Source organism: Pongo abelii, chromosome 13 (genome assembly GCF_028885655.2).
Source record: "Pongo abelii isolate AG06213 chromosome 13, NHGRI_mPonAbe1-v2.0_pri, whole genome shotgun sequence".
NCBI classification, from domain to species: domain Eukaryota; kingdom Metazoa; phylum Chordata; class Mammalia; order Primates; family Hominidae; genus Pongo; species Pongo abelii.
Window position 1 is genome coordinate 92,638,739 of NC_071998.2, and position 14,584 is coordinate 92,653,322.

Genomic DNA, 14,584 nt, shown 5'->3' on the forward strand with positions numbered 1-14,584 from the left:
TCATTCTCCCCACCTCTCTCTACCTCGATTCTGGAGAAACAGCTGGCCAGACATGATTCAGGCGTAGGATGCATAGGGAAGTCTATCTGGGGGTCAGGACTCAGAAGCAAAGCTCAGAGATTTCAGGTTGTATTGGAGCCTAACTCAGGAAATCTCTTGCCCTCCATGCCAGTACTGCAGGCTGTGAATCAAAGACCAGTGTTAGGGTCCCTAGAAAAGAAAAGACTAGAGCTGAGCAGGGGCTCGGAGACTGGCACAAGGCAGGAAAACTGGGCAGATGACTTGGGAATGCAGGCCGAAGCCCAGCCCTACGAAACAAGGAATGCTGGTCTGGGAAAGGGTTTGGTAGGGAAGCACATTGGACTCCAAGGGCTTCAGATGTACTAGAGATTTTCCTGGGACATCTCTGTGCAAATGGTGACTAGTTATATAAACCTGACATGCAGAAAGTACATACAAATGTGTCTGAAAATAGTCCTTGACCTAGGCCTATTTTAATGTGTACAGGATATGGCTATCATATGAAGGATTCAGTGAGTTATTGCTGTGGATTAAGAACAGACTGGGAGAATTTAGTTTGGACTGTAACATCATCAAACATTCAGTTAAACTCTGAGCAGATGGGCACTGCTTTTTTATATAAAAGACACTGCCAAGATGAGGAGGAAAGATGTAACTCGCAGTGAGTCATCTTGCCTTTATGGACATGGCTCCCTCTGTTTTCTTGTGCATAACAATAATTAGTCTTATTTTTCTCTTAGTACCTCAATAACAAATAGGCCGTATTGTTTATATTATACATTTTTTTCTTTAAACTTCTGTTATTTATACCCACATGCTGATAGACTAACAGAAGTAGTTATTGTTTTTAAATTTGGCATTTAATACATATGCCAGATACAATATACCTGTATTATGATCTTATAATTACCCTGTAAGTTGTGTTATTATCCTTATTTCACATTTGAGAAAGCAGAGGTTCATAGGGGTTAATAACCTTACTTAGCCAAGATCACGCAAGCTACTAAGTCAGGATCCAGGCTGCGGATCCAGGACCGTCTGATACCAAAGCCTACAATGCTTCTCAAGCAATCACCATACCTATAAGGTATCCTTTTCTAGTTGAATCCTCACTATTCACTATAACAACTATCACAATTTTTTATTTAAAACTCACATTGGAATGGAATATCCACTATCATCTGCCTGTGAACACCAGAGAAAATGTTTCAATTGTGTCTGAGTCTGAGTGACAAGATATACAGCTGCCTTTGTAATTCAGCGGTTCCTCCCCTAGGATCACATTGTTTAAATGTGCTATGCATATGTGCATCTTCCCCATATTATCAAGTGAAAACTTTCTTTCTAGTAAAAAACTGCTCAACTTGGTACTCATTATTGGTCAGAGGAAGAAAAGAAGGAGTTATGAATATTCAATATCAAATATTTAAAATACACTCAGGTGATGCAGACAAAATGATAATTGCAGCTGCAAGTGACTTGAGTGGTAGCACATTCGGAAGTGCAAGCAGAAGTCCAGTCTCATGCTGTCAAGAGCCATGTAAATGAATGCAAAAAGAATGCAAACAAACATACGTTTTGAGGTTGTTGTTTTTTCCCCCTTTATCCCATTGCTTCAGCTGCAGTTTCATTTGCTAGCTCATAGCCACACACTTCCAGAGACTCAAGGGCCCAGGAGAGAAGGCTGTCACAGGATTGATTGATTTCATTTCATTTTTTGAGACAGAGTCTCATTCTGAGGCTCATACTGTGCAATGGCACAGTCTTGACTCACTGCAACCTCCGCCTCCCGGGTTCAAGCAATTCTCATGCCTCAGCCTCCCAAGTAGCTGGGATTACAGGCGTGTGTTACCACACCCAGCTAATTTTTGTATTTTTAGTAGAGACAGGGTGTCACCATATTAGCCAGGCTTGAACTCTCCACCTTAGGTAATCTGCCCGCCTCAGCCTCCCAAATTGCTGGGAATACAGGTGTGAGCCACTGCACCCGGCTTGTCCCAGGATTGAGCCAGGGACAAATCTCAGGCATTTATTGCTCCACTCGGTCCTTCACAGACTTACTCTAGCCCACCCCATCTCACTTAGGCAACTCTTTGACTAGTAAGTAATCATTCAAAAAATTGCCTTGCTTATGTATTTCATTTTTCTAAAGGTTATTTATATTCATTATGTTTCTTTAGCATTTTATTTTTAATTTACATTAGTATATATTTACTACACTGTGAAGAAAAAACATAGTTTGTATCTGATACTGTACTCTGCATGTTGCATTGAGGAATACCAACAAATTATGCACTATACAACTAATGTTTTAAATGCTTTATATTATGCAGAAATTCTTTGTAGATTGTCACATATCCATACATTGTGCATTAGATATTAAATGCCTATAGGTGTCTAAGAGTGTTTTAGCAAATTTAGGGAAACTGCTTGAGATTTTTGGATGAAATAGGAATACTTTATTATTTTTTCCATTTGAAATAATGGAAAGGGCTTCCACCATCTATAAATTTACTAGCCAACACATTTCTAGGAATGGATCAAATTCAGATAAAAGGAGATGTTTGTACTATCATAGGTGTGGTCTCTGACCAGATCAGTAACATGTAGAGGATAAGATTATAAACTTTGTTGTTGCCCAAACCCTGCTTTGTATTTTGTTCAGATGTCATCACTTGAAACATCTGACAGCTGGCTCGATTAGTGACTAGTTCTCAAGTCTCCAGCAAGAAATGCAGATAAAGTGTTTCACTCATCATTTGTTTTTGATGTTACTAATCAAGATCTATGCAGCTAATCCTTCCTTGTGCCCATTCCACACCTCCCAACACATAGCAACCACCTGATTTCTCTGGTTTTCTAGAGTGTTGTCTATACTCATTGCTTCTAATTCCTTTTCTCCCATTCTCCCTTAGACCCTCTTCAATCAGACTTTTGTGCCCTCCCATCACCTGTCAAACAATTCCTGTAAAAGTAAAAAATGGTCTCCATATTGCCAAATCTAATGGTCAGTTTTCACCTTATTCATGTATCAGCAGCTTGGATGGCATTGATTACTCCATCCTCTTTGGTATAGTTTCTTAACTTTGTTTTTGTGATACTTCTTTCTCTTTGTTGTACCTTCGTCTCTTTTGCTTTTCTTCTTTATGTTTCTCACTGTAAACATAGGCATGCTTTCAGTTTTTCAGCTACACTCATGTTCTCATTCAGAGTTAGCTTTAAATACCACCCAGATGTCAATGACTCCCAAGAGTTGGGGGCTTTTCTTTCCTAACTCCCTACTCTGCCTCTTTACTTAGGTAATGAATAGATATTTCAAAGATAATATATTAAAAGCAAACTCCTAATTTTCCTTCTGAAACCTGCTGCTTGCACAGTCTTTCTCATCTCAATGAACCTCCATCCTTGCCATGACACAGGGAAAAATAGAACAACCTTTGATTCCTCTCTTTCTGTAGCATCCCTTTACCCTGTGTCTCTGCAAATACGGTGGAACAGAACTTCAAAGTATATCCAGAATTCAACAACATCCTGACACCTCCACCAACCACCCTGATCCAAGCCACCATCCCCTCTCACCTCACCTAGATTATTGAGACAGCCTTCTACTTGTTTTGCCTAACCCCTTCTGTCTTCTTCACAGTAGTGAGAATGACTGTCCTGTCACTCCTGCGCTCAACGCTTGGTGATGGTTTTCTGTCTCTTGCAAAGTAAATATCAGAGTCCTTGCAATGGGCTACAAGTCCTTACAAGATCTGTTTACTCATACCCTTCTTCTCTCTCACTGGTTGTCTTTGCTCAGCCACTTGGGCTTCCTTATTGTTCCTTAAATTTCTTGAGCAACTTGCCACTTGAGGGTCTTTTCATTTTCTATTTGTGCCTGTAAACTCTTCTGCCAGGAATCAACATTTCTCCTTCCGTCACTTTCTTTAGGTTTCTTCTCAAATGTCACCTATCCATGAAGTTTACTCTAATCACTGTGCTTAAAAAGGCAAATTCTCTTCCCCCTTCCCTCCTCTTTCAGATCCAATCTATCTCTCTTACTTTGCTTTATTTCTTTCCTGACATAATATGTGTTTATTTGTTTATTGCCTATTTCCCCACCAAAGTAGAATGTAAGCTACAGGAGGGCAGCAGTTTTGTCCATTTTGCTCGATACACACTCTAATTGCTTAGAACAGTGCTCAGCACTGTGAATATTTTTTTATTTTTTTATTATTATTATTATTCTTTAAGTTTTAGGGTACATGTGCACAACGTGCAGGTTTGTTACATATGTATACATGTGCCATGTTGGTGTGCTGCACCCACTAACTCGTCATTAAATGAATGAATGAAAGCATATGAAAACTAGGATTTTTTTGTATAAAATAAATTTGCATAATTCCCCCCACCCCCAATCCCAAACAGTCTCATTATATCACAGAAGCTTCCTAGAACAGTTCTTTAAGAGAGAAGGGTGGAGATGGACATTCTCAATTAAAAGGAGAAGAAACAAGGCCCAGTTTTGCTAGCCTGACCTGATCATGCTAATATTCACCAATCTAAGGATTTACTGTTGAAACTGGGACAAAAAATTTTTAGAATTACTGAAGTAAAACATTGGAAACTGAATGCAAAAATTTCAGGTGGAATGTATTGATTTTGTTTTCTTAGGATACTTTCTTTGGGGAACTGCCCTCTTCCTGCTTCACGTGGTTTTGATGTGTCTACCAATCACAGACTCCCTGCTCCCTGTTCACCAGGCAAGCCCAGCCAATGTGAATCTGAAGCAGAAACATTGGGTATCAAAGGTGTTTGGAGATGAGTCATTTCCAGTGTCAGTGCCCCAAAGACAGTCCCCTAGTTCCTGCACTAGCATCCTTGGAGTGCTGTGGTTTGAGGCTTCATCTGTTACTCTCTTTCTTACTTCAAAACATTGAGCTTTCCCATTATTCTTTTGATAGGTTTTTGCTTAAGTTTAAAAGTCTGTTGCAGCCGGGCGCAGTGGCTCACGCCTGTAATCCTAGCACTTTGGGAGGCCGAGGCAAGTGGATCACCTGAGGTCAGGAGTTTGAGACCAGCCTGACCAACATGGTGAAATCCTGTCTCTACTAAAAATGCAAAAATTAGCCAGGCATGGTGGCACACACCTGTAGTCCAAGCTACTCGGGAGGCTGAGGCAGGAGAATTGCTTGAATCTAGGAGGCAGAGGCTGCAGTGAGCTGAAATTGTGCCACTGCAATCCAGCCTGGGCCACAGAGTGAGACTCCATCTCAAAAAAAAAAAAAAATCTGTTGCTTGCAACCAAATAATCTGATTCAATATATGTACTGTTTAAGGGATTAAGGTCCTCTAGCTCCAAGGTGTGAATATAACTTCTTTTGAGATAGACTGTATCCTGACACAGATCTCAGAAATGAATGGGTGGAGCCTGTTTTAGGAAGTCTTCTCTGACTTCCTAAAGGTAAGGCTGTGTTGCTTTTGCCTGTCTCCAGCAGCCTAGTATATAGTAAGTGTTCAATAAAAAATAAAAAGCACATGTCTGAAAAGTAACTTAATTACATTTACTCTGACATTCCCTATTAAATATTTTTCCCCAGAGCAAAATGACTGCAAGAACCTGGGAAAATAATTGTATTTTTCAGTGACCTAATGCACTAAGCTTTGTATCATCTCCTCTCTGGATCTGCATAGCCAAATACTGATGTTCAAAAATTGTTTTCCTTAATAAGAGAGCTGGTGGCAGGAGGAGGAATAATGATTTTAATGACAGGTAAGGAAAAGAAAAAGGCTATGGTGCTTCTGAAATATGGATGACTCATAGATGCTTGGAAGCAGGACAAGGAAGAAGCAAATGCTATTTCTAATTCTGAAGACCTGGTATCTATTTTATTTATTTATTTATTTATTTATTTATTTATTTATTGCCTCCTGATTATTTTGCCCAGAAGAGTAGTTAGTTGCTCAAAAGAACTTGGCAGATTCATTGCTTTGTCTGTACATATGGCCCCTTGTTGTGGAGAAGTAGGAGAATGCTATCCACATGAAATGTGGGCTCCAGATGTACCAAAGACAGAGTTTCCCAGGGGAGAGACTCTGGTTGAAGCGAGTTAGGTAAGATTGTGCGGTGCAATCATTTGAAATTAAAACATATATATTTAACAAGAATCATGAAGAGGGAGAAAAAAGAGATTCATTCAGAGAAACTGGAATTTTCTCATTAACCAAGACATAGTGAAAGATCACACTTAAAAAAAGAAACAGAAGAGGAGATAATTTATTAACACAAAATCCAGGGAGACACTGCATGAGCCTAAGTGAGTAGTGCTCACACATTTGAATAAACAAGGATTTTGACAGCACTCTCTAACCTGGAAACTGCTTAGTGGCTCATCAACATGGTGCTGCCCATGTTGCTGCGAAGATGCTTCTCTCTCCTTGTTTCTTGGGATTCTTGAGCCCCCATCTCTTCTAAGCTTGGGCGACCATCTTTTAGGGTTGAAATGGTACTTAATTTGCCACATTGGCTCTGTTGTGCAGTTTTTTGAAAAATTTATTATTGAAACGACTCAGAAAAATATTTTTAAAAACTAAATGTGAGATTACCCATAATCCTTGTACTATATAACAATTACTTTTAATTCTCCATTTTCTCTTCTGAACAATGACCATATGCACACATATTTTTCAGAGTTCTAAACATAGGATATAACAAGTTTGCATTATGCTTTTAAAAGAACTTATTTTCTTACATAATAAACTATTTTAATATTAATTTCTAAAAATATTATTTTCTAAATATTATTTTATTTATTAACTTTAGTGGCCTAATACTATCACCTATTGTTTTTGTTATAATTGACTTGACTACTCCCAAACTGCAGGTGTTTAATTTTTTAAATATTATAATTTATTGTATATACGACAAATATTGCTACAATAAAAATTTTGTGTATGGCATTTTTTTTTCTTTTTTTGAGATGGAGTTTCACTCTGTCTCCCAGGGCAGAATGTAGTGGAGCGATCTCGACTCACTGCAACCTCTGCCTTTCAGGTTCAAGTGATTCTCCTGCCTCAGCCTCCCAAGTAGCTGGGACTAAAGGCATGTGCCACCAGGCCTGGCTGATTTTTGTATTTTTTAGTAGAGATGGGGTTTCAGCATGTTGGCCAGGCTGGTCTTGAACTCCTGACCTCAAGTGATCCACCCACCTTGGCCTCCCAAAGTGCTGGGATTAAAGACATGAGCCACCGCGCCTGGCCATGTATAGCATTTTAAAATATTTTTATTTATTTGAGATATATATTGCAATGAGTGAGATTACCTGGTCAAAGGATACAACTGTTCTGATGACTTGTGATGTGTAAAATGACCCATAAAAAGGGTGGAAGCCATTCCTAATGCCACCAAAGATACTGCAATGCCTAGAAGGCTTCTAATTTTGCCATTCTGTTTTATAATTAATCATTTTTCCTGTTTTAAATATTGTAATTTGTATTTATTGAATTAGCAAGGCTATTTTTCCATGTTTGTTTTACCTATCTCCTTTTGTATGAATCATATGACTTTTTTGCATATTTATTTATGCATATCAGACACAGTGAGGCTTTTTGTTGAAAAACTGCTAACCCTTTTGCTAACATGTTGTTTCCCCTTTTTTATGTTTTCTTGTTATCTTTGTTTTATTTTGTTTTATTAGGGTTGAAATGGTACTTAATTTGCCACATTAGCTCTGTTGTGCAGTTTTTTGAAAAATTTATTATTAAAACGACTCAGAAAAATATTTTTAAAAACTAAATGTGAGATTACCCATAATCCTTGTACTATAAAACAATTACTTTCAATTCTCCATTTTCTCTTCTGAACAATGACCATATGCACACATATTTTTCAGAGTTCTAAACATAGGAGATAACAAAGATATATTTATCTTTGTTTTATTATATAAAAGTTTGAAATTTTACACAGCTATACTTATTTTGATTATTGTACGTTTTTCTACTGTTTCAGGCATTAGAAAATATTGATTGTGGGAATAAATATTTTGTGTCCAGTGTTATATTTTTGAAAAATAGTGAACACTTCAGTCCGTTTCGAACTTCTGTGCCAAAGAGTGTAACTATGTTAATTTTTCTTCACTGAAACTCTTAATTTCATCTCAATATTTCAGAGACTCCTTAGTCAATAAAAGGCTACCTCCATATTAGAGTGACTTGCATTTCTTTGTAGTAATTTAGGTTTTTATTTAAAATCTTCAGATTTTTAAAATATTGGTAATTTTTAAAAAGCATTGTGAGGACAAACACCATGTAAAACCAGTAACAACAAAAGCAAACATTTGTATGTCAGAGTTAGCCTGTGAGTGGTCAGACTGTCTTCTGATCTACACAAGTTGATTGCTACTACGGTGACCTTTCAGTGTTATAATTTTTCATTATGAATCGGCTAATTCCTGATGATTCATGATTTACAGTTCACAGTCATTGGCTACGGGGGTAGGTATGGTAGTTGACACAACAGCAGAGGAGTCCAGTCTGATTCTCAGTCTAGTGGCCTTGTTCCTCTACCAAAATGACACTCTGTTTTTTTTTTTGTTTTTTTTTGAGATGTAGTCTCTCTCTGTCACCCAAGCTGGAGTGCAGTGGTGCGATCTCGGCTCACTGCAACCTCTGTCTCCCTGGTTCAAGCGATTCTTCTGCCTCAGCCTTCCGAGTAGCTGGGATTACAGGCACGTGCCACCACGCCCAGCTAATTTTTGTATTTTTAGTAGAGACGGGGTTTCACCATGTTAGCCAGGATGGTCTCGATCTCCTGACCTCGTGATCCGCCCGCCTCGGCCTCCCAAAGTGCTGGGATTACAGGCATGAGCCACCGTGCCTGGCCGACACTCTGTTTTTAAAAACATCCGAGCCTCCTCCTGTTCAAAGTATTCAAAATAGACATAACACCATAGCAGACTAACTACCTACTCTATCTCTTAACAGAGAGAATCAGTAGTATAAGTGGAGAATGGAATTTGTAATTTTTTAAATAAAAAAATTGTTTTCATTTAAAAAATTCATACTGTTCCTCAGACAGTGGCTTAGGAATTTGTAATTAAAAATGTCTGGAAGATACTTTTTCCTTGAGAATGTTTCTAAACCATGATAGAATATACACCAAAGCTAAATTGAATTTGCTGAGGCCATATTTTTCTCTGTTTCAAAAAGAGTGTCTAGTGGTCTAGGGATTACAACATATGGTAGAGAGCAGACACAATCCATTAACATAGGATTCATAACAACATATCGTGACTGATCTCTATAGCCTCAGAGCATATTGGTTTGTGTTATCGGTTTAATCTAAATACTGTCACCTGTTTCTCAAGATGAGCCAAAGGTGGAACATGGTTTAAAACTGTCTTGTCTAACATCTCTTTCATTGCAATGCATAGAACCAAAGAGGTGGAGGCTGCTTGTTCTTTGACAAGCAGTTTACCTCTTTGGGCTTCAGTTTCATCATTTATGAAAACTGAGGCTTGATTACATGGTTAAGACTACAATAAATAATTTGTAACAGGTAGATATAGGAGCTATAAAAATAAGATAAATGCAGAGAGGTAGAAATAAAGCTCAGGATTTGGGGTCAGAAAGCCTGGTTCAAATCCACACTTTGCCACTTACCAGCTGGGTGACTTTGGAGAACATGCTAGATCTCTACATGGCATCATCTGTAACGCTGAAATAATGGCACCAGACTCACAGTGTTGTTATGATGATTAAATGATATGTATAACAAAGGTTATATCAAAAGTTATGGGACAATTGCTCAATAAATGTTTATTATCATCATCCCAAGAAACTGTATAGAACTAGATTTGTTGGCAACTGGCAATTAACTGACAGGAAAAACAAAGCATTCTGATTTGGGAATAAATGTGATTCTTTTAACCCAAATATCCAGTTAGATCTTTCCAGTGCTAAATCCAGATACAGGCTCTCAGTTCAAGGTCATTGCCACAAAGCCTTAGGTAACTATCTTGAGTAGATTTATTGAACAATTAGCTTGTAAATTCCAGCCACTCCAGAAACTGAAATATATTTCCTCTCTTTGTTAAATGTAAGCATGTAATCCAATATGTTTTAAACCCTTGGTCATAATTTTAAAATTTCCATATTTTAATGTGCACATTGCAGGGTATATAAATAATGTCTCTCTTTAATGACAATAATGTCCTCTTGGCTAGCATGACATGTGCTCACTTTCTGCATATAAAGTTCTTCCACAAAAAGTTAAATAGGTTGGGCTGGAATGAGAGATTTTCTTTTAAAAATTCTCCAGTTCTAAAGTCAGAAAGTCTGTTGTCTCCTCTGCAAATGAAGGAGTGGGGAGGACCTTGAAATTGTTCCCATTGTTTTCTCTCTGGGCTTGGACATGGGCTGTACACAAATGTCCCATTAATTTTAGTGTGGGTGTAGCTAAGAACTAAGTAAGTGTTCAAAAGTAACCAGTAAGCCTCACGTCTCCTTTACATATTGATCTTGTAGAAGGGGAGGAAGGGGGAAGGGAAAGGAATTAGTTGAATGAAAGTGGAATTGTGCTCCAGGTGTGTTGCATGCCTTTTTGAATCCTCAGGATAACCCTGGGATGACTCCTCTTTTTAATTAGGTGGAAAGACACAGAGAGGCTAAGAAAATTATTCATGCTCACACAGCTAAAAAGAAGTGAGTGTGATAACAACCCAGTTGCAACTGAATCCAAACCCAGGTGTGTCTGAATCTTTGAACATTGCATAACCCTGATCACCACAGGGTTGGGAGCATTTATCACAATTTTTAGGGTTGAACAGGAATTGAAGGGGTAAGGATTCCTATTTTTGTGGTTTCTAAGTAATTTATTAAATACAAAAGTATATGGTAGGGTGCCTTGATAGATGGGTTCCCTACAAGTAATTACATTTGTGGACTTTTTTTTTTCTATTTTTGGTCAAGACCGGTTGCCAGCGTATTCCAAATAAAATAGCAGTAAATCTCCTTGAAACAGATCTTCCATGTCCTGAAAAAAGTTACCTGAGTGGTATCCCTTGGCTAAGCAAGTGTAGGGAGAATATGTTTCATTGTTCTGCTGTTCTGAGAGCCTTAAGCGTCTTATATGGAAAGTGGTTCTCTGTGAGAAAGAGGATTGGTGTGGAGCCACAGATGCTGGGACAAGTCCTAGCCCTGCTCTTCTGAGGACAGTTCGTGCTCTGAGAACTGACAATAGTATGTGGGACGTCAGGGAGCTGGTAACATTTGGGGTACAGGCAGTGATGTATTTACTGGTAAATCGATTCTCCAAAACAAAACAAGAACAACTAAAAGCTTTTGTTCTTTTCTCACCATGGCTGATCTAAAGCTACCAACATGACATAAATGAGCGGGAAGAGACACATGCATTCTTGATCTCCCCCAGAACCACAGGCTGCAGCTCACCCAATGGTGGAGATCTATTAGGGTGTGAGGACTTCTGCGCTGAATGTTCCACTAGGGAAAAGGCTTTCTGGAATGAGAGAGCTCTCAGCTTCTCTGCTAGGCTCCAGATCTGATTTTCAAAATCAGCATAGCTAGTGTAGCCAGCATCCACCTCTGCTGTGGAGACACAATTGTCAGTCTCTGCATCTCTGAGCAACAGACATAATGCCACTTCGGCATCCTAGGGAGATTCCACTGCAGCCTGACTCTTTACTGCCTCTCCTCCATGGGACAACTAACTAAACGTCCCATTCTCTCCACCTGGGGGTAGGGACCAGTGTCGGAGGTGAGAGCACTTTCTGGGAGAACACTTTCCTTGCCCTATTTAGCTGGAGGTCCCCTTCATTGAACTTAATCCTGGTGTGGGCTGCCAACCCTGGAAACCCACTGCCAATGAGGATGACGGCTGAGCTGAGCACTTAGTCCAGGCTTAGCATGCCCTATAAGAGCCCTGAAGCTAGTTTCTGTTCAGGAGCTGGAGCAATGAGTCAGGAGGAGGCCAAATGAACTCCTACCCCTCAAACATGCACAGAGATTTCTGCATACATTGTGGGGAATGGGGCTGCAATCTGCCGAAGGAAAAGATGGGATTCTGTCCCCCAAGAAAAGTGATTAGAAGATGCCCAGCAAAGACAAATATATTTGTCCCTGTTGCTACAACAGGAAGTTAACAATCTGGCAAGATATCTGAACACAAGCAAATGAAAACAGTTCACTTAACACCCATGCAAATTATAAATTTCCTCCCACATACAAAATGATGAGAAGTAACAGCAAACATGTATGTTTTCTTATTTTTGAACTTTTAAAGTTCTAGTTTGGTCTTTGAATCAGAACAAAGTAAAAGATGTTTATAAAAGCCATTTCCTTTTCTTTCCCCACTATGCTCATTTGACTTGCTCTTCCCCCTATAGGGTACCCTGAGTCATTCAGAGAAGGAGAATTAATAGCACTGAGTTGGTGATGAAGCTCCTGTTAGGACATATGGCTTCACAAAAAGAAATACTTCCAGATAAGTCAGAGAGACAGCTGGACGTCTTGAGCAAATCTTGAAAGAGATAGGGAAGAAAGCAGAAGTTGTTGGGTAGTGCTTGTAAGAAAAAGGCTCACACGATGAGGACCAGCTTCTTGTGGATCTCCAGGTCTCTGACCACAGCACTGAATTCCTCAAAGGATATCTTCCCATCGCCATCCTTGTCCAGGATGATGATGGTTTTGTCGACCAGCTGCTGGAGCTGCCAGTCCGTCAGGTTGTTGCCCACCATCATCTTCAGCACCTGGAAGAGCTCCCCGTTGGAAATATAGCCATCTTTATCCATGTCGTAAATGCTGAACGCAAACCTCAACTTCTGCTCCTCGTCGCCCTTGACGCTGAACTGGGAGGTCCCCAGGATGAATTCCTTGAAGTCCACTTCTCCATCACCGTCGGTGTCGAAGACGTCGATCACTCTCCGCACCAACGGGTTGTGGCGCAGCTCCGGCAGGGACATGAACTCCTCCACGCTCAGAGACCCTGATTTGTCCAAGTCCAACTTCTTAAACCTCCTGCCCAGCCTTTTAATTTCATCATTGTCAAAGTGGGAGCACATCTCCGCCGGGTAACTGGCCTCGTTTCCCATTGTGGACATCTGGCAACGGCCACGGCTCACAGGGTCGGAGGAGGGAGCAGGGGCGGTGGGCTCGGGCGGGGCGCGTGCCCGGACGGTTGGGCCATGGGGTGGGGGTAGAGGGCTCCCGGGGGCCCTGGTCGAGCAAAAGGGCAGAGGAGCGGAGGGAGGGGCGGCAGGTCAGAGAGGGAGCGGAGAGAGGAGGGAAAGAAGGAGGGAAAAGGGGGCGGAAGGGGAGGTGGGTGCTGTCTGGGCAGGGGTATAGGGGAGGAGAGAATGGAGCCTGGGGGTGCCCGGGAGAGGCAGAGGTGGAAAGCTGGGCTGCCCCTTCTCTTTTTCCTTCTCTCAAACTCCTTGTACCTTTCCATGATAATCCCAATTCCCCTGGCAATTATTTTATCTACTTATTTCCTTTTATTTTTCCTCTGAGAAAGTAAACCCCAAAGGAGAAGGGGTCGCATCTGTATTATTCGCTGCAGTATCCCAGAAGCACAGTGCTTCACAGGCAGTATGTGCTTAATAAATATATGCCGAATGACTGAACTGCAACCAAGGACACTGTATACTTGCTTTACAGACCTAGTGTAAGGACGAAACAAGGTGCTTCTTACAAGCACCACCCAAGCACCACCATCAAGGCATTGATATAGTATGTTTTCCACGATTCCCTGGGAGGGGAAGCCGGGATTGACATCCTTCTGTACCTTTTTCAGGACATAGGATTCAGAGTGTTTGTAAGAGACCAGGCAGATACCACGCAGAATTTCTTACATGGATCACCTACAGGCACTAACATATTCCCGAGGAATATAAACGATGCTGAATTCAGGGCGTTTTTCAAGATGACACAGGTCTCAAGAACACAACCTCCGTTACTCTGTTCCCTCGAATCCATCACCTCATGCCCAAGTCACATCTTTGTTGTTGGTGCCTGGTGGCTATTCTGCAGAATACCTTGGGGGAACGTCTACAATGTGCCCAAAGAAGCCTTTTGTGTGTGTTGAGAGTGACAGTAGCCTCTGGATGATCTCACTTTTCTCCTTTTGTTTCAACTAGATTTGTTCTTTCTGTTGAAGAGTAATCTCACATGCTCCCTCCTATTCCTTCTTCCTTTAGGAGCACATCAATTACTCCAAATGCATAAGAAACAAATGTGGTTCAAGAGCAAACAGTTCAAAGGGTCTTGAGGGAACCTCAGGCCACTAAATCAAACTGAAAGAGGCAAACACTGCTTCGCTTTAAAAAATGTTGGCAAGTTCTGTGTTCTATAGTTCAGCCAAAATATCAGTCTAAAGATAACCATGCTGGAATTAGCAAAACTAAGCCACTGATAACCTTTTCATTAGGTCTGGCCATTTTACTTTCCTCTATAAACAAATGTTAATCCATGGATATGTTTTAAAGCTGATTATGGGCATTACACAAATGAAACCCCCTTTCCCAATTAGACTGTTATATTGGAATGTGTTTTATTTTACTTATTTGCT

At 40.2% G+C, this 14,584-nt stretch overlaps 2 protein-coding genes across 2 annotated transcripts in view; both read right to left on the bottom strand.

Annotated features, from left to right (window-relative positions):
- GRIN3A (glutamate ionotropic receptor NMDA type subunit 3A) overlaps positions 1 to 14,584 on the bottom strand; it is a 169,928-nt gene that overhangs the window by 13,103 nt on the left and 142,241 nt on the right. The gene's annotated exons all lie outside the window — the stretch shown is intronic.
- PPP3R2 (protein phosphatase 3 regulatory subunit B, beta) lies at positions 12,113 to 13,233 on the bottom strand. The gene has a single exon (XM_054520383.2). It carries the CDS (start codon positions 13,116 to 13,118, stop codon positions 12,597 to 12,599), a length of 522 nt encoding a protein of 173 aa, XP_054376358.1. The 5' UTR covers positions 13,119 to 13,233; the 3' UTR covers positions 12,113 to 12,596.